The sequence below is a fragment of the Vigna radiata genome, chromosome 2 (assembly GCF_000741045.1).
Source record: "Vigna radiata var. radiata cultivar VC1973A chromosome 2, Vradiata_ver6, whole genome shotgun sequence".
Lineage (NCBI taxonomy): Eukaryota > Viridiplantae > Streptophyta > Magnoliopsida > Fabales > Fabaceae > Vigna > Vigna radiata.
In genome coordinates this window covers 23,778,743-23,803,885 of record NC_028352.1, presented here as the reverse complement: position 1 = coordinate 23,803,885, position 25,143 = coordinate 23,778,743, and the positions used below count along the sequence as shown (strand labels likewise).

The 25,143-nt window shown below is 33.3% G+C and overlaps 3 protein-coding genes across 5 annotated transcripts; 1 reads left to right on the top strand and 2 right to left on the bottom strand.

Moving 5' to 3' along the window:
- Nucleotides 1-6,035: 6,035 nt before the first annotated feature.
- Nucleotides 6,036-11,595, bottom strand: LOC106777629 (kinesin-like protein KIN-8A). 3 transcript variants are annotated; one of them, XR_001376975.2, is made up of 8 exons: nucleotides 10,959-11,595; nucleotides 9,546-9,819; nucleotides 9,161-9,211; nucleotides 8,979-9,071; nucleotides 8,532-8,897; nucleotides 7,696-8,346; nucleotides 7,289-7,451; nucleotides 6,036-6,862 (listed from the first exon to the last, which is right to left on the bottom strand). XR_001376975.2 is itself a non-coding variant. In XM_014665291.2 (7 exons), the coding sequence occupies exons 1-7, from the start codon at nucleotides 11,351-11,353 to the stop codon at nucleotides 7,419-7,421; spliced, it is 1,863 nt and encodes a 620-aa protein (XP_014520777.1). In that variant the 5' UTR covers nucleotides 11,354-11,595; the 3' UTR covers nucleotides 6,899-7,418. The 3 variants fall into 3 exon arrangements, 1 of the variants encoding a protein (XP_014520777.1); XR_001376976.2 differs by having other exon boundaries at nucleotides 6,037-6,811; XM_014665291.2 differs by lacking the exon at nucleotides 6,036-6,862 and having other exon boundaries at nucleotides 6,899-7,451.
- Nucleotides 11,596-15,875: 4,280 nt separating this feature from the next.
- LOC106776652 (DEAD-box ATP-dependent RNA helicase 27) lies at nucleotides 15,876-21,913 on the top strand. The gene is made up of 11 exons (XM_014664132.2): nucleotides 15,876-16,272; nucleotides 16,367-16,738; nucleotides 17,842-17,925; nucleotides 18,763-18,804; nucleotides 18,985-19,056; nucleotides 19,139-19,438; nucleotides 19,993-20,031; nucleotides 20,134-20,238; nucleotides 20,634-20,702; nucleotides 20,802-20,927; nucleotides 21,569-21,913. Exons 1-11 carry the CDS (start codon nucleotides 15,883-15,885, stop codon nucleotides 21,677-21,679), a joined length of 1,710 nt encoding a protein of 569 aa, XP_014519618.2. The 5' UTR covers nucleotides 15,876-15,882; the 3' UTR covers nucleotides 21,680-21,913.
- A 221-nt stretch (nucleotides 21,914-22,134) lies between these two features.
- On the bottom strand, nucleotides 22,135-23,271 carry LOC106753617 (protein ASPARTIC PROTEASE IN GUARD CELL 1-like). The gene has a single exon (XM_014635444.1). It carries the CDS (start codon nucleotides 23,269-23,271, stop codon nucleotides 22,135-22,137), a length of 1,137 nt encoding a protein of 378 aa, XP_014490930.1.
- Between the last annotated feature and the right edge of the window lie 1,872 nt (nucleotides 23,272-25,143).

Below are 25,143 nucleotides of genomic sequence, written 5' to 3'. Positions count from 1 at the left end.
GTTTGGCAAGCTCACACACCTCACAATGAAGATCTTCTAGATTTAGATTTTTAAACAAGGAAGGAAATATTAACTTTATGACCCGAAATGAAGGATGTCCCAAATGACAATGAAACAATTGGATTTTTTCTTTGTTGGTCATGGAGGATTCAGATATTAAAGAGTGACTCTCAATGGGCAGACTCAAATCTTCCATGTAGTAAAGGTCATTCCATTCTCTAGCATGTCCAATCGTCCTCCATGACTTCTTGTCCTGCAATGTACAAGAGTTGCTATGAAAAACCGCATTACATAAGAGGTCCTTGGTAAGTTTTTGTATAGATATCAGACTTGTGGATAACTTAGGGACATGAAGAACATTTTTTAGTATCATGTTTGGGGTTATTTGGACATCTCCTTGTCCAGTTGCAGTGATGAGGGTTCTATCAGCGGTAAAAATTTTCTTGTTGTTGGGACATGGGGAATATGTGGAGAAGTGTTTAGGGAATGGTGTCATATGGTCTGTGGCTCTAGAGTCTAGTACCCAATAGTGGGTAAATAAGGTATTTGAGACATTAAATCCACAAGAAAATGGGAACTTACTAGAGTATGTTAATGAACACGTAGCTGTGGGTTTTTCCAATTTACTAAGAAAGGACCTTACTCTTTCTACCTCCTCATGGTTGAGTTGTACAGATCCTTCTTCTTGACTTTCAGGACCAGTAGCAACATGATCTTGCCCCCCTCTCCTTGGAAGGCCTCCTTTGTGTCCCCAATCTTTGCTTTGAGGTTTTCCATGTAACTTTCAGCATTTGTCCCTTGTGTGACGTGGCTTGTTGCAATAGGTGCACCAAACTCCTTCATTTTTCTTCTTTGTTCTTGGAAAAAGGCCTACCTTTTTTTGTTCTACAACCATGGTTATTGCTCCTTCAACAATCATAGCTGAATTATCCGCAATTGGGGTCTCGAGCAATAAACACCTTCTGCTTTCTTCACTCCGAATAATTGTCATTACTTCATTGAGTCCAAGAACCTTCTCCTTGCCTAATATTTGAATTCTGACTTCATCATATTCTTGGTTTAGGCCTACCAATCATACACTCGATCTTGTTCAATGTATTCTCTTAGAATTGCTGAATCCTCAGAACACTTGGCCTTTATGACCCTGTAATGATCTAATTCCATCCATAAAGATTTGAGTTGATTAGCATACTCCGTGACAGATTTAGTGCCTTGTTTGGCTGCCATTGTTTTTACTTTCACCTCATAAACCTGGATAACGTCCTTTACCTTAGAGTAGGTTTGCTCTATTGCAATCCATATGGCCTTTGTAGAAGTGAGGAACATGCATGTATCGCTAATTTCTGGAACCATTGAGTTCCATAGCCATGCCATGATCATGGAGTCTTCTTCATCCCATGACTTGAATCTGACATCTTCTTTCGCAGGAGCATCATCAGTGAGATGACTGACCTTTCCTTTCCATTTTAGAATGGTCTTAATGAGTTGAGACCATTTAAGATAATTTTTTCCATTCAATTGATAAGTTGAATGAAAATTCTGCAATTCTCCATTATTTTGGAACTTGTCTACATTTTCCATTTCAGCCATTACAAAAATGTGCAATTAAGGCACAAAAACAAAGACTGTGATGGAACTCTAGGGTTAGGCAACAAAGAAGGTTGCAATGAAAATACACAGTTAGAGGCTCCCAAGGATCGGGAGCTCTGATACCATCTTAAATTTAGGAGAGAGAATATTTCTTTTATTATCTGTCTCCTTACATGTATAAGATATACATACAAGAGCTTATTTAATGAGCAGCCTATTCTACGGAACAAATCCCTAAAATTGTGGAATTGTTATTCTAGTAATAATAGCAAGATAATAATAACAAGATACAGAAAATATAACAAATTAATTACATGGGAATAATATCTAAAGTTTCCTAATATATTTTGACACCATCCAATAAAGTTCCAGAACCATAATAGTACACAAGCTTATACAAATGAAAAATATTGTTTCCAATCATATAATTAAAATTTAAACAATCCCACAAAAACAAAATTCCTAGCATAACCAGGAACATAGATACACTTTTTAAGATCTATATACTAGCTTGTGTCTAAAATCAATTTGTAAGTCCTAATTCCTTCTATATGTACCTTCATTTTGTTCCTCATATATAAACACTTTCAATTCCTTTTATGGATCAGATTGAAAGGAGCCCCTGCATAATATTAGAAACATGAATGGTAGTTCCAGAATCCAACCATCAAGTATTATTAGGTACTTCAATAAGATTTGATTCAAAACTTAGAGAAACGTAAAATGTACCTTTCTTTTCGAATCAAGATTTTATTTTCGGACAATCTTTTTTGAAACGACTCACCTTCTTGCAAAAGAAACATTTCGGGTCCTTTTCGATTCTACCCTCATTCACTTTCATTAGAGCTTTGTCCTTCTTTCTAGATTTGATTTTTAATGAAGTTAGCACCACCATGAGTTGTGAGATAGATAGAATGGTCTTTCATTTTCTTCAATCTCCTTTCTTCTTGTACCAACATAGCCTTGATTTCTTTAAGTTCCATTTATCCGTAAGGGTGTTATATAATTCACCTAGATTTAGCCAAATTTAGGAGGAAGAGAGTTCATAATAAACTATACTAGAAAAAATACTCATTCACTTTCATTCCCATCGACTTCAACCTTGTTGCTATATTAGCTATTCTAATTACATGATCATGAATGGGTTGCGACCAGTCAAACTTTTTAGTTGTTAACTCACTCATAAGACTTCCAACAATAGACTTGCCAGTTATGTGTGATTGTGAGTACTCCTTAATTATTCTTATAAATTCCTTTGCATCTTTGTTTCGGGCATAGATGACTATATATTTTCTACCATAGTCATGCGCATCAAGTTCAATTATAACATGTTAGACCTTTGTCAAGCCTCATAGACTTGTCATCACTTGCACTAGTCTCAATAATTGCTAGGGACATCTCATCCATAACTATTGTCATGTCCAAGTCAAACACACCTAGTTGAAACTGGATTTGTTTAGACCAATCAACATAATTTAGCCCATTAAATTTGACCATGTTGTTACTCAAACCAATTAAATTCATGAAAGCAAGAAAAAATATACAAGCTCATACATTAATGATTTGATAAAATTTAATGGATTCAAACAAAATAATTATATTAGTCACACATTTAAGTTTACCTTTGAGTGACACTTAAACTGACAATTTCAATAAAATCATGATGCTAAAATAAACCTGTTTCAATAGACAATTAGTCATACTTAAATACACATGTCTGCTACCTTTGGATATACGAACATATTTATTAAATATGTCAAAACTCTCACTTTAATGTCATTGATTATAAGCAATTCTCCACCTTAGAAATTAATTATACGGTAACTTTGTAATCACCAAGTGATCAAATTTTATGCTTTAATTAATTCCAAAGTTGTGTTTGGCAATTACCCATAAAATAAAAGATGTCAAATTATGGATATATTAATTAATTTATAAGAGTAATTGAAAGTCATTATTATAAGACATTTATGCACCATTGCTTACAGTCAATGACATTGAAGTGGGATCTTTGACATACTTAATAAATATGTTTGTATATCCAAAGGTAACAAACATGTTTATTTAAGTATGATTAATTGTCTATTGAAATATGTTTATTTTAGCATTATGATTTTATTGAAATTGTCAGTATCACCCAAAGGCGGATTTAAATGCATGACTAGTATAGTTATTTTGTTTGAATCAATTAAATTTTATCAAATCATTAATGTATGAGCTTGTACATTGTTTCCAACTTTCATGAATTTATTTGGTTTGAGCAACAATGTGGTCAAGTTTTATGGGCTAAACTATGTTGGTTAGTTTGAACAAATACAATTTTAATTGGGTGTGTTTGACTTGGATATGACAATAGTTATGGATGAAATGCCCTTAGCCATTATTGAGACTAGTACAAGTGATGACAAGTCTCTTTATAAGGCTTGACAAAGGTTTGACAGGATATCAATGAACTTGATGTGCATGACTATGGTAGAAAATGTAAAACTATTTATGCCCAAAATAGAAAATTCAAAGTAATTTATGAAAATAATTAAGGAGTACTCACAATCATACATGACTAACAAGTATATTATGAGAACTCTTATGAGTTAATTGACAACTAAAAAGTTTGACTGGTCACAACCCCTTCATGATCATGTAACTGGAATGGCTAATATAGCAACAAGGTTGAACACAATGGGAATGGAAGTAAATGACTCTTTTCTAGTACTATTTATCATGAACTCTCTTCCTCCTAAATTTGATTAGTTATAGGTGAATTATAACACCCTTAAAGGTAAATAGAACTTTCAAGAAATCAAGGTCATGTTCGTACAAGAGGAAGGAAGATTGAAGAAAATGAAAGATCATTTTATTCATCCAACAACTCACGATGGTGCTAGCTTTAACAAAACTTAATTAGGAAAGAAGAACAAGAAGGCCAAAGTTCCAACGAAAGTGAATGGGGGTAACATTCAAAAGGAGCAAAAATGTTTCTTTTGCAAGAAAGTAGGTTACTTCAAGAAAGATTGTCTAAAAGAAAATCTTGATTCGAAAAGAAAGGTACATTTTATGTTTCTATAAGCTTTGAATCAAATTTTATTGAAGTGCCTAATAATACCTAGTGATTGGATTCTAGAGCTATAACTCATATTCTTAATATTGTGAAAGGATTTCTTTCAATCCAGTCAATTAAAGGAATTGAAAAGTTTTTATATATAGGGAACAAAATGAAGGCATGGCTAGAAGGAATTGGAACTTACAAATTGATTTTAGACATTGGTTATTGTCTAGATCTTGAAAAGTGTCTCTATATTTCTAGGTATTGCTAGGAATTTAGTTTTTGTTGCAAAGTTGTTTAGGTTTTAATTTTAGGATTGGAAACAATATTTTTCATTTGTATAAACTTGTGTACTATTATGGTTATGATACTTTATTATATAGTTTATATCGTTCAAATTTTGATGTTAATTTCCTATTTAATGTTGAACATGTTATTGGTAGTAAATGTAGTACACAAAATGAATGTTTTGCTTTCTAATGGCATAAAAGATTAAGAAAGGATGTTGGGGGTAGTAAAAAGTGAAATTTTACCTCAATTGGATTTTGATGACTAGAATGTATCTATTGATTGTTTAAGGGCAAACAAACAAAACACATCAAATAATCCCACCACAAGAAGCAATCAACTTCTTGAGTTAATACATATTAATATTTGTGGTCCTTTTGACATTAAGTCTTGGAGTGATAAAAAACTATTTTATCTCTTTAATTGATGATATCTCAAGTTATTGTTATATATATCTACTGTATGAAAAATTTCAATTAATAGACATCCTTGAAGTGTTTATAAAAATGAGGTGGAATGGTAGTTAGATAGAAAAGTAAAACTAGTAAAGTCTAATAATAGAGGTAGTGAATACTATGATAAAACTAATGAGAATGGACAATGATCAGGTCCATTTACAAAGAATCTTGAATGTCAAGACATATGTGCACACTATACAATGTTCTATACACTACAACAAAATGGTATAGAAAAAAACAAAATCATATTCTTATGAATATGGCTAGAAGTATTTTAAGTCATAGTTGTATATACGAGTTTAAATAATTTCAAATATTTTACACATGTTTATAGTTTTATTGTACATTTAAAACACCTATTTTTATTTTGTAATTTTTTTTTTGTTGCAATAAATTGGGTTTCAATTTCGATATATATAATTACTTTAATTTTGTATTTTTACACAATTTGACCTTTGTTTATTGTTTATAGAAACATACATATGCATATACATATATTATATTGATATAAATTTACGTTTTATAGAATATTATTAAACTTAAATTGATGCACATGGATCAGACCAAGGATGAGTTAGAATCTGTTTATACAAAGTATAAGTCTAAAGATTTACATCAAATATCAATAGTTAATTCCATCAAATATTTACTGTTTAGATCAATTAACAAATATACGTAAATTGAATTGTAACACATTGTGCAAAAGTAAGTCTTCGATACTTACGAGGATAAATATTAAATTTTGCACTTCTCTGAACTCGAACACTCTCTCATCCCATCTTCTATGGGGACAGAGACAAGGTGACTTGGTGGTTCACATACCAGTACCCTAACTCCCCTTATTAATAAGAGGGTTGCTGTAAACGTTAAAAATGATTATGTGTAGTCCAAAGTATTTCTGGAAACTAATATAATTTCCTCTAACTATGAACGCAAGGTCATTCTTGTCAAAAGTGAGATGTTTTTTTAAGAATTAACTATGTTTTTTTTTCCTAAACTATATAACATTGTAGTTTGATCTAGTTAGATTTTGATTTGAAGGAAAGGAGAGAAGGACGATCCCTCATACGGAGGTGGAGGAGTACAAGGCCGATGATGTCGACAATGTGTTTGACTCCAGCAAAGGCCTTGACGAACGACGACGGGTAATGAAGCCGCTCTGATCTCCCATGGTCGTCATGATCTGGACTTGAGAACAGAGAGCTATGTGTGAAGAAGGAGATGGAGTGGGTTGACCGACAGTGCCTTGCAATGGCACGGGTGACGGTGTGAAGAACGTCGATGGCAGGGCCTCCTGGGAACTGGGTGTGTGGCTCGGTGAAGGGTGACTCACCTATGAATGGGGAAGGAAGAGAACCCTCTTGGGAGCTGGGTGGGTGGCTCGGTGAAGGGTGACCCACCTGTGAATGGAGAAGGGAGAGAAGCCTCTCGTCTGAAAGCACGAGGGTTGACACATTTCAGAAAAGGACAGGGTGACATGGCACTTTGTCAAGTAAAAAAAATTAAAATCGTCAATTCCATGTATTTCGGAAGGATAAGAACTTGAATCAAACTATGAAACAGAAATTTAAATTTCAAATTTTATAGTTTAGGGAGAAAAACATAATTTTTTTTAATTATTTAATTTGTCCTGAGTTTACTTGTGAACATCTTTGGTCTTTCAACAATCACGAACCTAGTTTGAAAATTGGTGAGCCGAGGCGTTAATTTTCCAAATCAAATTACAAATGTACAAATATAATATCGATTTTGGACTTTTCTTCAAAAGCTTCAATGAACCATGTGATGTGAGCATGTAAAAAAAAATCACCTTGGTTATACTAGGCCTACAGAAAGTATCATTCTAATTCCTATCTATTACTGAAATACACGAGAAGAGATAAGATGGTACGAGAAGGAGCACACCAACCTGCATTGATCTCTTTCATATTCCTGAAAGAATTTGAGGACGTATCAGGGTCTTGAAAAAAAAAAAAGCAGACCTTCTGTACTTGAGATTTTGTCCTTAAACTTCCTCTTCTAACTCCTTACTAGAATATTTAAACATCACCCTTTTTTCGAGCAAACCCGGGCTGAATAATGCAATCCACAAGACACATCAGTAACACAGCAAAGGAAAAGAAAAGTTCCTTTAATTCAATTAAAAATTGGCATTTAAGTTAACTTCTTTTCTGAGATAAACACAAGAAAAAAAAAAGTCGCATTAGAAACATTGAGCACTAGCTGTTATTGCAGACCTTACATTATATAGATTTAATTTTGTTCTATGCTGATGTATATGGAGGTGAAGGTAAGGAAAGAAAAAACACACTAGACCTGAATAAGCTTAGATGGATGTGCAGTAAGCTCAGAAATGACATAACTTCTAGTTTTTCTCCCATTCAATGTGGTAACTGATGGGCTGTTCGCAGTGGTTATGTCCCAAAAGCTTCGTTTCTTTGCCGTTGGAACTGGGGACCGAAAACGATGGCTTGGACTCTTCACTTCTTCAGTGTTGGTCTCCTTTAGTAGAATAGCTCCTGCTGCTGCCACTTTTTTCCCACCCTTTTTCGAAAGCTCCCGAATGACATCATCTTTCTGCTTCAGCTGCAAGCTGTGATCCTTTTTCACTCTATCTAGCTCTGCTTCTAAGGTCTTTACTCTTTGTTGAAGTGTTCTGATTCTGACAGCTACGTCCTCTCCCTTGTTCTTAGTCTCTGGAGTGAAATGAGTTGCAGCTAAGAAAGAGGGTCTGGTCCTTCGTTTTTCATTTGGCGGGGCAGAAGTTGGAGGAGTGGAAAGAAGTGATGTCGCTGAAGGTGGTGTTGGGGGAGCTAATGACCGTGCTTGGAGTGTCACAAGTTTCTGGTGCTGTTTCGCTAGCTGCATTCGCAATTCACGATTCTCCTTTTGCAGGTCAAGTACTAGCTTGACCTGGTCTGTTTCTGTCTGGGGCACTGGCAATGCATCTTCATTTGCACTATATCCCTGGAAACACAAAAACAGGCTAAAAGAAGTTTAACGCTGTACTTGTAGAAGAAATAAACTGAAAAAAAATGCATGTTGTCTCTTTAGATAATCCAATATTAAAGTAAATGCATATTGATTAATGGGAACATTTGGAAGATACTAGTTTTTATATGAAAGCTTGAAATGGTAAAAGAGAATTTGACCTTTGTTCGAATCTCCTTGGCTCTGTCAGCCCAATGAAGAGTGTTCTGGTTTTCTCCAAATGAGAGATTACTTGGGCTAATGTTTGCAATCATGACAGTGTTGCAAGATCCTCCTAATGAATCCTTGAGAAGTTGAGTGAGTTTTGAATTTCGGTATGGTATGTGTTTCTTGCCTTCAACGAGAGCATTAATGCAACTACTTAGTGCCAGAAGAGACCTGTTTATGTTGGCACCCTCAAGAGATCTAATTGATCGTTGATCTGTGGCAAGAGCTCTCTCTGACCCTGCAAGATCAATCAGTGAGAGCTTGCCCATTTTGTTAATAATATTCATTGCAGCATCTCTAACTCGGTACTCAACCAAAACCTAGATATAACAAATTAAGCACGTCACAATCACAACATTTAAGGGATTGCTCATTTTTCCTCAAAAACTTTCAAACTTTACCTGCAAAATAGCATGGGAGCGTGAAGATGTTTCGTTTGCACGAGTTGGTTCTGTGGTTCTGTTCCGATTTCCTTGTTGAAGCAACGCCATGACCTGAAGCAACAAAGAAAAGAAAAAGGAATTTAAGAGAGTAAAACAGCTTTTTAAAATTCTAAATCGAACAAATCGGATCAGAATATTACTTCATCAGTGGAATAAGCTCGGTATTTTGTAAGACCTGCTGCGACAATTCCCTATAATATAACTAGACAATGTCAAGGATAAAATTGAAAAGTATGTTTATTGAGCAATTAACATATATTTGATGCCCTGCAAGAGAAAGTCCTTACTTACACCTAGTATAGATGGCCTTTATCAAAACTTTGGCTTATGTTTGCAAATAAGACTATGACCAAACACTGGCAACAAGCAATACCATAAATAAACCACTCAGATTTATCTCCAGAACAGGCACTATCAACTCTAATCACATATTCTATAATATGACTGTCACTGAGCAGGTAACAAATAATGCCCTCTTGAATTTTTCTGAAGATTTTACATTATTTAAAAGATAAGAAAACGGACCTGTTTATCTTCTCTTAGAACCAGATGTCTTCCAGGTGAAAGCAGATCCCTGACAGTTTCATTATAAACCTCTAGATAGGACAAATGAACCGCATGGTTTCCATCACAACTTCTAATTCTGATTTTACTAAACAGATCTTTAATTGCCAACACCATCACACCAGGGCTCTCCACTGTACCAAGCATTGTATAAGTCTTTCCGGCTCCGGTGGCACCATAACAGAAAACTGACCCATTCCTCCCTTGCAGAACTGCTTCCACAAGTTCTGAAGTTCTGAAAATGTAAAGTCAATGTACCTTTCCATGAAACATAAATGACTGCCTCAGCATAAAACATTGAATGCACGCTGAACATTAAGCACACAAAGACTCTATAACGCTATCAAACCCTTTTCTCTTGTTTTAATTTCCAAGTACAATAAAAGTAGAATAACCTCTAAACTCCATTGAACTTGAAGCTCAACTAGTAATAACATTGACATAACAAGCTCAATAATCCCTCCACAAACCACCTATTTTCTGCGGCCGAACCACTATCAAGCAAAACAACTAAGCATGTGATAAATGCGTACAAAGAAGTCGAGAAAAACAAACTAACCCAAATTACACAAATAGAAGAGAAAATAAAAAGAAACACACCACTTGTATCAAAACAAGCAAAATCGCTATTTAATGTAACACATATTTAAACTAGAAATGATCCGCCTCATGAATAACACCCACAACAATAAGATATTCACATCAAAACAACATGATTCTTTTTAAAAGTATGAAGACAGATAGAGAAAACCAAAATTAGTCTTTAGAACACAATGCATTTATCATCAGTGCCTGTTTGTGTAATTTGTGAAACCCAATTTTACCAAAATAAAACGAAAAGGAAAGAAAGTAGACAAACGGAGAATAGTCTCCTAAATATAAAAATTATCACATGAGCATGTTGGTATATGTATTTTTTAAATTACAATCTTTTTTCCAACTCTTATAAAACTGAAGTAAAATGTTCTAAATAAGCTCAATCTAATACATCCGCATTCTTTAAGTTCTAAAATGTTATATTAATCAAGTAGCTATTGAAATGGAAACTTGTTATAATTTCCCTGCTTACAAAAAATACAGTAAAACAAGTTTCTCTATAAATTCAAAATAGTTTAAACTAATAGGTGAGAACTTTCAAAATATGTTATAATACAAATTCATTTTAACCTGTCAAGATATTTATATTTCTAAAACTATTCTGCTATTCTGCTAAGAAGCTCTAATTTTGACCGCGAGAATGCAACAAGCAGGAGAGAATTCAATTGACAAAACAACACATAAATCATTGGATCCAATCGGCGTTCTTTCCCTAAAACACATACCTAAATTAAAAGTAACGATTTTATAAAACAACAAATGGAAAGCAAAACTCACGTGGCGGAATAAACTTCCTGCTGAGAGGCAGAATCCGGAAACGATGCGTCGAAGGTGAAGTGGCGACCCCTGAGCCTCTTCAACCTAAGGTAATCCTTCTCAGCGGCGAACTCCGTTAGGTAAACGTCACGGCGATCCACGATTCTGACGCAGCACCGCGCACCCGCTTCCGTTTCCTTCTTCGCCAAGGGCCTCACCCTCACGAACACCAGAATGCGCCTCCCGTTTTTCTCCCTTGAGGACCCGAAAGAAGGGTTCTTGGGAGCTGCAGCAACACTCTTCTTCTTGTGTTCCTCGTATAATGCCAGAAGCGCTTTCATCTTCCCCTTTAAGGCATCGTGCGGATGCTCCGAGTTTGACTCGTTCGGCCTCTGGGACCGAGTCGACACGGGCATTGTAAGATCGGGTTAGTAGGTTTGTTAGAGCTTTAGGCGTTGTTTGGAATTTGAGGGTTTGGCTTGGGAAAGAAAAGATGGATCGCTGAGTTTGCGCTTAAGCAGAGGGAATCTGGTGTTGAAGCTCCATTTTCTGCTCATTATGCCACCTAATCTCAAAAGTCTTCTTCACCGTTGATGTTGAAATTCGATCATTTTTTAAACTGAAAAGGTGAAAAACGAGATGGATGTGTGGTCGTAGAGAGTAGAATAATGAAGAGTAGTAGATAGTTTTCAATTTTGCAGTATTAATTTCGAATTCTTCTGTTTGAATGTAACGGTCAATGTAGCTCAAGCGTAAATCCTTGGGCCCACTGACATTCTCTTTCTTTTTCATATCATTTTTATCATGCTTATTCTCTCACCTAACAGATCATATTTTTCTAAAATAAGCTAAAGTTAATTATATTTGTAGTATTTATGTAAATATACATTAAATTAAATATAATATTCTTAGTCTACATTTTTTTTCATCTTAAACAATGGATGATATTTAAACGCTGATCATTTAAATAATTTAAATGTTAATATAAATGTCATTTGAAAAGGTAATATAATTGGACTAAGATAATTATAAAATTCGAAAACAAAATTATATATAGTAAAATAAAGACGAAATTAAAATTTAAAAGCTAAAAATATATTTAATTTTAAAAATATTACCTAAATAACACTCTAGAGAATTTCTTTACTAAAACAATCATCTAGACTAAGGATGCTGGCTCAATTCAATATATATGAATGTGTTATTCTTATTTAGTGTATAAATTTTTTTGTCCCATTTTTATTTTACCACTGGATATACTTATAGTTGCTCATACATGTTTCACATATGTTTTTTTGACTTATTCAAATAATGGTTAAATAATTATTTCGCAAAAGAAAAAAAAAAACACGATAAATGAAATATTATATAATCAAGTAGTTAATGTTAAAAAGATGTATATTTTATTTTCTCAAATGTTAAATATAAAATAAATATATAATTATATAGATATCCAATAATCATAAGATAAAAGTCAAATAGTTATAGAAAAAAATAAAAATAATTAAATATGTGTCGGATAAGTAATAAAACTAAAGTCTAAAGAAAAATTAATACATGATTTTTAAAGTAACAAATTAAACGTGTTTTAATAATTTAAAAAAAAAACAGACAAATATAAAGATTGAGATGGGTAAACATGTATATATTCACTCCCTTTCTTACCTAATTTTTAAAGAAATAAATAAATAAATTCATCATGTCATAGTAACTAAGAGTAAAAATAATACTCATAATTTAGTAAATTACACTTGGAAGGTTTTTAATAGTCTAAAAGAAAAACAATATAATGAAACTTATATGTTGAACTAAATTCATCATGTCATAGTAACTAAGAGTAAAAGAATCTTTTGACTTCATCCTTATTTGGGTAAATGAAATATATAAGAAAGAAACTTAAGTCTATAGTCTTGTATCTCCATTTTTTTTAGAATTTGATTCGTCTTATAGTAGGTAGTTGTGCATTTTATTTAGATATAATTTTTCTTCAATGTAGATCCTTAGTCCTTGTCATGAATTTGTCATGCAAGAGTTATTTCTCCAAATCTAACTTGCCTTTTTCAATATTTTTGAAAACTCTTCATTATCTTGTAAAAAATCACTGGACTAAGACCATAAGACAAAATCTTAGAATTTGTTGATTTTGTAGCATTTCATGAAATGAAAGATGGGACAGAGATTTCATGTTTGTTTCTTCTTTGAATTCTTTGGACAAAAATTCAATTTGTCTTAACTCCTATATTTATTTGACGAAAAATATTAGATGAAACCTTTAATTTGTTATTCATTGACTTAAATGTAGTATTTCACACAAAGTCTTTTATGTTTGTCCTAATACTAGTATATGTATAAGATTATCCAGATTATCTAATAATATTGCTAAACACATTATTTGAAAGAATATTATATTATACAATGTTACCTTTTCTTCGACACTTATATAATTTTTTTCCAAAGTTTTTATTAACTAAACAGGTTAGGATAACTTTCTCTACATTATTCTTCTAATTTTCAAGTAACATATCCAATGTCTTTAAAAAGAACTTTATTTAGTATTTCAGTTTATGGGATTGAGGTTAATATTTTTTATATGAATAATTTATGAATTTCAATCTTAGGTTTTGGTTAAATCTTAAAGTTTCTTTCTACTGTTCGGTTCGATCGAGTGTTATGTGCAGAAAGCACTTTGATACTATAAAGTCAGAGTTTGTCTGAATAACTTAGCAATAAATGCACAATGAAAAGTGTCAATCCAATTACGGTCATACACCAATAACCCGACTCAGTGGTTAATATAATTATTCTTATTCGTTGATTTTGTTGTGGTTTGATCAATCAACTTACCAATAATTTTGTTGGATTGAAGGCTCTGTTGATCACTCGATTTATGATTGACCAAACAATCATACAGTACACTTTGTATCAAATATTATTACATTAGATGGAACATAAATACATTTCCTTAGTTGAGACACATGAAATATACTAAGGAGATTAGAAAGAAAATGTGATAATAAAGTTTCATAAGCAACACAACATTATTTTAAAAACTTGATAAGGACTAATTGAAAAATTCACTAAACACTTTGAAATTTGTTAAATTCTTTCAAATTCACTCAACCCTACACCTAAAATTATTCAAGTTTTTATCTATTTAGCTAGTAAACTCAACTTTTAGAAATAAGAAAAATAAACATGACTTGTTAAAAATCCTAGTTTCGAACCTTGTTTTTTTTAATAGTGAACTCACTCAATGAAAGTAAGACGATAATAAATTAAGTTTTAACTACTTAATAATTTAGGACGTAATTAGCATATTGATCTCTAACCATAAAATATAAATAACCTTAAGTTGGTTTCTGTTCTCATTTTGTATGCAAACAAGCTAATAACTGAGATAGAAAAAAGTTTTCTTACAAACAAAGGCATGGAGACCACAAACATTGTTCATTCTTTCCTCTTCCTTCACATTTTCATTATTTATTTTTCTCATTATTTTCAAGTTCTAGTAATCAAATTTCTTTTTGTGGTGATCTGCTTATTTTATCTTTTATATTTCTTTAATATGAGATGTAACCCGTAAAAAATATAGGTTTTTGGGTAAAATACTTTTCTAAAGATATATGTTATCTTTTGAATTTTTATTCTAAATTATTTATAAAATCACAATTTTACTTAAATACAATTATTGTAAATAGATTTTTTAGTATAATATTATGTTTTATGAAACGAGAGTTATTGTTTCATGTAATTTGAAACATAAGTTCTCTTTAAGCTAAACTTTTAAGTTTAATTTATAGTTACACTGAACTTTTAAGTGTGATCTATATTTATAATTGTTTCGGTAGAAATTTTGTCGGACCGAGATACTAACCTTTCCTACGTGTCTTCCTTGCCTTTAGCCGCTCGGAACGTCTGAATCACCTGCCTTCCTTCTTGACAGAGGGGGGAGGTACTGTAAAAGGTGCAAAAGGCACTCAGACGCTCAAGTTAGGAGCGGTTTTGATGAGCCTCAGCTCACCAATTGTATATTTATTAAGATAGATCCCGATTTTTCTAGTAATATATTTTATAAGGCTTGCGGTAGCCAAGCACATTGATTAGTCATTAAACCACAATCAAATTCAATCATATATGTTAAATACCATATTATTGTACAATATGACCTGTTAATCATTTATAAATAACGTATATCCGCATTTAATATGACCATTAAACATATTAATTGACCATTAATGATTTTTACCTGATTATGTGTTTGTCTGACCACCTATCGGTTTCCTGTTTTGATCCCGGATTCTTTTTAGCCAGTCAATCACCAAAATATAGTACAATAATTATATAAGAAAATTAAATAATAAGTATGTTTGTTCAGAACATTTACTCGAATAAATAATTATGATAATACACGAGAATTGTATATTCACATTTTTCAGAAAATATGAATATTGAAGATTCATGAATGTCTCTCGAGATATTTATGTTTAATATTAGGTCAATAAAAACATAAATATTAAAGAGAATTTTAGAAATAAAAGTTATAAATATTTTTAAAGGTGCATACATTATTATTTCATTTACTTATTTAGAACTATATATATATATATATATATATATTTTATTATTAGATTACTACTGTTTTAAAAACATATTTTAATCGACTAATTAATGTATATAACGAAATAAATTAAAAATATTCCTACTTTTATTTGTTAAACTATTTAACTATAATAGTGTTTATGATTTAAAACTTGATTTTTCAAATAACATAATATAAATATTGTAATTATTTAAATTATAGTTTTTTATTTTAATATTTTAAGTATAATCCGTCTGTTATCTGATGGGCTGGCGGGCTTGGTGAACGGGCTAGCGACCTTCAAATTGATGGGACCCATTTGCCAGCTCAGCAAGGGTTCTGATACCAAGTACTAGGGTTTAACGAATGCTAATGTTTTTCAAAAGAGATAGAGAAACGTTCGGCTGTCGCAAAACACTTGAAGGAGCAAAAATCGCAGAAGCAACCATGGCTGAAGCAGAAGACAAAGATACCAGCTCGCCGGAGCGTGAAAACCAAACCAAAATCAACAAGAAGAAGCTTCGCAAGAGAAAAAGACCAAATAAGAGCGAGAATAAACAAGAGGAGGAAAACGATGCGAAGATTGATAGCACGCTGACACAAACCGAAGATACAGAAGAAGAAGAAAAAGAAGAGACAAAGGTGAACAATAACGATTCATGTGGAATCATGAGTTCCGAGTTTTTCTCCTCTCTTACCTTGTCCGAAGCTACTTCCAATGCCATTGCGGACATGGGCTTCGACCGTATGACTCAGGTAACGCCGTTTCTGCATTCCGTTTTTTTTTTTTTTTTTTAAATTAGTTGATCAAATTTTTTCATAATTATAAAATTGTATTGATCAAATTTAGATTCAAGCGCGGGCGATTCCGCCGCTACTGATCGGAAAGGACGTGCTGGGTGCGGCGAGAACGGGTGCTGGGAAAACCCTAGCGTTTTTGGTTCCGGCGGTGGAGTTGCTGTACAACGCTCAGTTCACGCCGCTCAATGGAACGGGTGTTGTTGTGATATGTCCGACGAGAGAACTCGCGATTCAGACGCACGCCGTGGCGAAGGAACTGTTGAAGTACCATTCGCAAACGCTCGGGTTGGTGATTGGGGGTGCGGGGCGAAAGGGAGAGGCTGAGCGCATTGTGAAAGGGGTAAACCTATTGGTGGCGACGCCGGGTAGGCTCCTCGATCATCTTCAAAACACGAGGGGGTTCATATATAAAAACTTGAAGGTATTGAGTTGTTGATGTTTCTTAGAATTCTTTCCTTGTTTTGCTTAATTGTAAATTGTAAATATGCATACATTTGGTAGACAAAACTTGGGCATAATCAGCTGTTGATGCTGCCTACTGTAATCAATTTAAGTTAACTTGGTATAGTGTAGGTATTGTCTACCGTACCTATATTCTGATTGTAGAACTGCATTTATGTTTCATCGGTATTTAATTACAATTAGCATTTGTGTTTAGGTTTTAGTGATATAGGACTTAGTTTGGGTAGACAGTAAGAAGTGAAAAAAGTTTCTTCCTAAACTAAAAATAGTCCATGTATAAGTTAAAGTCTAAATTTGGAGGAGTTATTATGGGAGAACATTTGTAGATTAGCTTATGCGTAAGTTAGTTTCAGCTATGGAGAAGTTTGCTTAATTTTTTCTCTTAAAAGTGCTTACGTAGAAGTTCATTCAAACGGCTCATATATTGTGAGTATTAATTCTTAACATGTGCTATTGTTTGGTTGGTGCAAATTTTTGTTGAGCTCATAAATCTGTCTATTTGATGTGTATTTGTATTAAAGTGTGTGTATGTGTGTACTCACACCTACAAATAACTTTAGAAGATGACTAATGCTTTTCAAAGGGGATATGCTTATGTGAGAAAAGCAGATAAAATGGAAGATGGTCTCTGACTAAAAATAATAGGTGAATGTTGTGAATTTTTTGGGAAAAGAATACCATTAAATGTGATCTTGGGCTGAATTGTTTGATTCAAAATTTGTTTGATGATATGATCATAGGACCCAAGAACCGCATCATTTTTGTTAACTTGCAATTTGCTGACATCAGTCAGATTTTGTAACTGTAGCTGCCTAGTTTTGTTAAAAGCATTTATTAGGGAGGGAAGCTGATTAGTATGCTAGGACAGCTCAGCATTCAATGCTGAAATATTATACATTCTGGTATTATAGGTTTTTTTGTTTTTCCCATTTTGGGTTTTGAGTGGTATATCTTGATTTTATTGCGTTTAAATATCTCTTATTTGGAATATAATGCGTATGTAAGTCTATAACCTAGTTATCCTTCTTAATCTGAGGTATGAACTTTTGCTTGATTTGGCAGTGCCTCATGGTCGATGAAGCTGACAGGATATTAGAAGCAAACTTTGAGGAAGAGATGAAGCAGATAATTAACATACTTCCAAAGGTATCAGAACTCTTGTCATGTGTTGTTGATTTCACTTTCCCTTCCCCCCATTTGGTCTTGCAAAAAGAATACAGAATTTTAGTGCTGTCATAAAATTGCATCATGTCTAAGCACTCCAACCACGGAACTGATTTGAGTGATGTTATTTAACTGGAGAACTCAACCAAAAAATGCTTAGTAATAAGTATTACAATGTCATTTTAGAGAAAACTAAAATGAAAAAGTAATCGACAACAATTGGCTTTCTTAGTTGAGATGTCTTATGACTTTTGACCAGTTAATGAAATGGATGTTTGGGATGCAACCTAAAAAGAGATGTTTTCAAAGGTCTAGAAGAAAAAATAGAGACCGTAGGAGGCCTTGATTAGGATGGAAGGTTAAAGTTCCATTTAACATCGTTTTAACAAATATATGAATATTTTATTATCTGGGACGACAATATGTAAAGTTGTTGAAGGTTTTCCACTTTCATTTTCTGCAAAATTAGTCTATTTATGGTGCTATGACATTTTAGGTGTTTACTGCTTTGCAACACTACCTGAGATTAGCCACTTCCATCTAGCCATAATACTTCCTAGTGAGTTCAGATTTGAATGGCAGTGACTGCTTGCAATTAAGCTTGTAACATATTGAAAACACTTTTTTTTTTTTTTTTTTTTTTTTCTGACTAGCATGTTTTAGGGTTGAGGTCAATCTTTTGAAGGCCGAGATATGGCTGCTGTATCTCCTGTTTAATTTTCCTCTTGTGAAGTTAATGTATCTTAAGCTCCATGTCTAGTCTTTGTTTCTACCTAATACTTATGAGTACGGGTAATTACTTTGCTTTTCATTTAACAGAAAAGGCAAACAGCTTTGTTTTCAGCCACACAGACAAAGAAGGTTTGTTCTTCATTTTCACTCTTCATCATGCTCCTTCTTCTAAAGCAAATCTTAATTCTAATTTTTACTTAGTCACTTTTCCCCTTTGATAGACTTGGATTGAATGCTTGATAATGCAAACATATTTCTTACTTATTGTCCATACTTTTTTTTCATTTAAGTTTATGTGTTAAATTGCAGGTTGAGGATCTTGCCCGCTTATCTTTTCAGACAACTCCTATCTTTATTGATGTAGATGATGGGAGAAAAAAGGTGATGCCTTTATCTTCATCATAATCATTGAAATTTGTTTTCAGCATGATTAGATTAAATAACATTATCCTTACCAATGTAGGTCACAAATGAAGGATTGCAACAGGGTTATGTTGTTGTTCCCTGTGCTAAGCGTTTTGTTGTTCTCTACTCATTCTTGAGGAGATATCAATCAAAAAAAGTGATGGTTTTTTTCTCTTCATGCAACTCTGTCAAATTCCACGCGGATCTTCTCAAGTGCACTGGGTTGGACTGCTTAAATATTCATGGAAAACAAAAACAACATGCCCGTACTACTACGTTCTTCAAGTTCTGCAAAGCTGAAAAGGGGATCTTGCTCTGTACTGATGTTGCTGCTCGTGGACTTGACATTCCTGATGTGGTATGCTATTTTTTCTTATTAGAAGAATTTACATAAAGAAGAAAAATAAAGGGAAATTCTGTAGTACTCTAGAATCCAGGTAGCCCTCCCTGACTGGTAGTGTTCTTTATTGTTTGGTGACCGGATGGATTTGGATATAGAATTTAATGGTGGGTGCAGAGACGCCAGATTAATTGGGTGCCTAAGAAACCTCCAACTTAGATCACTTGGTACAAAATTAGAGACTTGCTTAATGACAACCTTAAAAAGCCATTAACTGAGCAATAAATAATCTAAGAAAACCGCATTATTTAATGATATTGACAATAGTGAAGCCCTTAGTATAAACAAAATAAACGTCACTGAAGAGTTTTGACTCTTGCCTTTACTCTTCTAAACCTGAATTGATGTTTGTGAAAATTCCAGCCATATCGAACTTCCAACTTTCTGAAAAGTGCTAGAGTTACTAGCAGCAGCATGATTAGTCTAAGAGACACTAGGAAGTAAACTTTGTGTGTTGGAAATCAATGCAGAGCAAGTAGACCTTTAATTATCTATTTTCCTTTTCTTTGCAGGACTGGATTGTGCAGTATGATCCACCTGATGAACCAAAGGTGCTTCCCGTTCTTTATTGACGTTTATTATCTATTCCACTTGTATCTTTGCAGTCTTGTGCATCAATACGTAGTATAACGTCATTTTTGTTTTGTTTCTAGGAATATATCCATAGGGTTGGTAGAACAGCTCGTGGGGAAGGTGCAAAGGGAAATGCTTTACTTTTTCTGATTCCTGAAGAATTGAAATTTCTTCACTATTTGAAGGTCAGTCTCTCTCTCTCTCTCTCTCTCTCTCTCTCTCTCTCTCTCTCTCTCTCTCTCTCTCCTCCTGTGGTCTACAGCCCATAATAATCTTTAAACCATAGAGGCTTCTGAGATACACATTTGGGCCTGGGGTGGTTTAGTTTACGGCCCAACAATATGTAGTAATAATAATAAAACAGAGACCTTCTAGTGTATGCCCGCCCTTTCTCTATCTTAGAAAGTTCCAATATAGATCACTTGAGGAAACCTTGGGTTTGTCATAGTTTATGCCTATTTAAGATAAGGGGAAGGGAGTTTGTCCCAGGGGAAATTACCAAGGCAATGAAATGAAAGTATAATATACAATATAGGTTTGAAATTTCGCATTTTATTTTAATGCTTATGCTTGACTCCAGGCAGCGAAGGTTCCTGTGAAAGAGTATGCATTTGATCATAAGAAGCTGGCAAATGTACAATCTCATCTGGTATGTTATTCCTGCTTTCTGACGTGCCAATTAAAATTTGATTTAATATGGTAACCAGCTGCTGTTTATCTTATGCTGAGCCATCTGTGGATTGTGCAGGAGAAGTTGGTAGCTGGCATTTATCATTTGAACAATATGGCTAAAGAGGCATATCGGTCATATATATTAGCATATAATGCACATTCTATGAAAGATATATTCAATGTTCATCGCCTAGATTTACTGGTAAGGTTTTCTCATGACTTCATTCCTGATCTGAAACATACAATGTATGAACTGATCTAGGTCTTTAAGTTGTATGTGTGCATGCATAAACTTCTACATATGTTACCGGTATTTTTTATAATTTGGCAGACGATTCCATCAAAGTGTAGATTCTAGGATATAGAAATGTGGGTCGGCATAGTAGGGTGTTTACAAGCTGTTGTTACTTGTTCCTTCTTTCCTACCTACCCAGTTATTCATCCCCTCATTACCTAACATCTTGTGTTAATGGCAATTGTTAACCTCACTTTCTTTTCTTGACTAACTTATTTCTCATTTTATATCCTTGTTTGGTTCTAAATACTAAGCTCTCTCTACTCCCTGTTTGACGTTGTGTTAACTGCAAGAGCAGTAGTAAATCTCTGCACAATTTGACGTTGCAGAAATTGTTCAAATAATTTTAGTAGTAGACGGTATTGACTTTCTTAGTTTGCAATTGCTAAATTCTTCCTATTCGGGGATTTTATGAAAAAGTTATTGTGCACTCAGTGGCAGTCTGACTTTTATGTAATAATTGTTATACCGTGCAGCGATTGAGGAAACGTTGTTGCCAAATTTTTGGACGTTATACTTTATGTTTGTAATTCTTACTTACTTCGCAGGCTGTTGCTACTTCATTTTGTTTTTCCAACCCACCGAAGGTGAATCTGAGCATAGATAGCAGTGCTTCAAAGCATAGGAAGAAAGTACGCAAACTGGAAGGAAAGAGATGATGATGTAAGGTTATTAAGCATTTGCACTCGGCTGGGCAGTTTTTGATCTTCACATTCTCCCTCCCACACCATCCTATAAAATTTTGTTAGGAACCCCAAATTTATTTGAAGAGATGGATTTTGTAACTTAAAACAATGTTTAAGTATTAGGGCATCGGAATATTTAAAGTAAACTGAATGTTATATGTTCTCATTTTTGAACTGTAATATTCTGCATGATTACCAGTGCCCCAACCTATATGTTCCAATTTGCAAGCTTTTTTAGTTTATTGAAAATTATATAATCAATAGTGAAAAGCAATTGTAGAACTGAACCAAGCTATCCAATTCTCTCCTGTTATATGAAATTAAGTACATTGAACGTAGCTAAAGAATTTTTTATTTGTGGTTGACTTCTAGCTATTTCCATTATAATGGTGCTGTAAATGCCTGAACAATGAAACTTTTTCTTTCTCCTAACATTTATTACATGTGAAGATAATAATATCATCAACCAAATTATACGTTAACAGAGTTCCTTGGAGATGGTTGGTGCCAATAACAGTAAGTGCAGAATTTTTTGCTTCTGCAAACGATAGACAAACTATTCCCTCATGTGGTGTGATGAGTAATTGACGGTTGTTCAATTTGAAGGACACGAAATTTTCACCCGCAATGTTACCATTTTCAAAGAAAAATTCAACTGTTGGATAAACATTGGTAGGACTTTCTACGTAACAAAACTCTAACTCCTTGTATCGTTTCTTTGTAAAATTACCATCTGTTCTCAGTATCTCTGACCTGAATATATTGTACGCTTCACTAGGCAAATAGGTTAGCACTTTTCCCGCGTCTATAATAACCCCACCATCGTAGTTCAAGCCATAACCCCAAACACTAGATGGAATATCTAACATGAATCCGTTAATGCTTATTCCCACAAACTGCACAAAGTAATAGAAAGGGTATCTACTGTTCTCTCTCAAGGGAACCATAATGGATGTGTTAGTATTACCACGTTGTTTGGGTAATGTCTCATAAAACACAAGAGAGGAAGGTTTCTCCGATCCAAGACTCACTATGCAAAAGGAAAAGGCCTTCGAATGAAGCTGATTTTGGATTGAAAGTGGACCTCGTCCGAGACCTAAAACTCCCGAAAACTGAGTCCTAAAGGGACCCTCATAAGAGTTCCCACACCCCATTACGAAGTCCTTGACTTCAACATTAGAGTGCTCAAAGTTAAGGGTGTCAGTGACCATGACACCAAAGGAACGAGATTGAGATTTCATGTCATATTCTACATTGTATCTACAATTCCATCCTTTGCAGTTTCCAAAAATACTCCTCATCATTGGAATGAGACACGTGTCGTCGTAGCAGCCAAGTTGTCTGAAGGAGGTTGATGCAGGTGGGTTGAAGAGAGGGCGGCGCATGGGGTAGCAGTGGGTGCAGGGGCCGCACTGGAACCACGTGATGGGGCTCCCTGTGTCAATCATAAGGAACACAATTTGCACTGGTGTTCCCACCCCCAAGAACATAGCATACGCATCATCTGCAGGGAATATATCTGCATTAGGCTCATCATGCTCCATCACTGTCTCACGTTTCACCATTGCTCTATGGTACAGTGGGATACTAAGTATTGAGGCTGACTCACATACACCAATAATTGTTAATAATGCAAACCAAAGTCTGAATATATTATCCATTTTGGCTTTTTACTAAATGCAAATTATCTTATAAATCGTATATATAATGTTGGCGAATTCAGTTGGTGACTCATTTCATTTGTCTGGTTTGGTTAACATGTAAAGTTGAAATGAATGCCATTCAACATTTGGACAGCATGGTCGTGTCACTTCTTTCCCATTACAAACCTACCAACAAGCACAAAATTTCATGTAACTTTTTTGATGTTCATGGTCAAAGTACAAAGAACAATATAAAGTGTTGTTATTATTAAAAAACAAATCAGAGTAATTTAAAGATGTAGTAATTCTTAAGAAACAACCAAAAACAATATTTCAAGTCAAAAGAGGACTTATTTGATACATTTTTTATAACTTAGAGACCAAAGATTTATATTTTTAAAAACGGAGACTAAACTGAAGATCCACTTATAACTCTGACAAAAAAAAAAGTTTAAACCTAACTTTTTTGCATTATCAGCAAATATGTTTACAGCAGCATGCAATGCAATTTCAAATCATTAATATGGCTTAAGTTCATTTTTTGGAATATAATAATGGGTTCAAATCTAAAACATCATTAACTATTCTGACCCCACTACTCCTGTAATTTTCTTATTTTTATTCATTGGAAGAATAAGTGGACTTAGGCAGGAAAAACAATATTCTAAATATACATATACAATAGAGTGAAATAATAAACTACCTTATCTTTTCTTATCAGCATACGACAAAGATTAATATTAGGCTATTTGTATAGAGGAGAACTATCTCTAGATTCCAAAATAACATACATAAAAGAAATAAAGAATCAATGATGTTAAACAATGAAAGTAATATAAAATAGTTCATGATGAATACGAGGATCACTAATGTAATTTGTGATTGATTTTAACCATAAATTAAAACTTTTATATCAATGCGATCTCGTTTTTATATACCAAGTTTTACTTGATAATTCTTTTAACGAGTAAAATGTTTTTAACCATAAATTGCTTTTAGTAAAACAAAACTTTAACAAAATAAGAGATTGTTTTATGTAAAATTTGATGGGGTTAAACATAAGTTTATAACTTCAATTTTTACTGACTCAAAAATAGTTAATACAATTTTTAATCACTAATAGTTTATGCTGAGGTTGTTTAATTTTAACTTTTACTCAGACACCATACGTATAACCCCAAATTAATTCCACCAACATTCTTTAAAATCAAATTTACAAAATTCCATTTGAAATATATTTATGCCAATTAGAAAAACTTATTTTTAAGCATTTTAAGAGAACCAAAATTTGTTTTTTTTTTTTTCAGTTAAAATCATATTATACATAAACTAAATATTATAAGTTATTTATTAACCTTATAAAATCCAGTTTTTTTTTTTTTTTAAATTTCTGTTGCAGAAAATTATTTTTTAAGTTATACAAAAACTAATTTTATTTATTTTTAAACAAATGATATAAATGTTTATCATTGATTTGGTTGAGAATTTCTAGTCCACGACAAACAAGAAATGACATAGATGTTTATCTTTGATTGATTACTTGAATTTATTATGCAATGAAGGGGTTGAAATCTTTGATGGTTTTGTTGATGAATTTTTTTGAGATACATGTAATGTTATTTTGTACTATATATCAACAACTTTTCTACGTATGAAAACTTGTCAGATTATAATGTGAAAAATAATAGAGCATGTACATTTTGTGAAGAAAACACGTTATACGAACAATTAAACACATGGAAGGAAAACAATCTTTCTAAAAGTCATAAATTTCTAAATCAATTTCACTTGTAT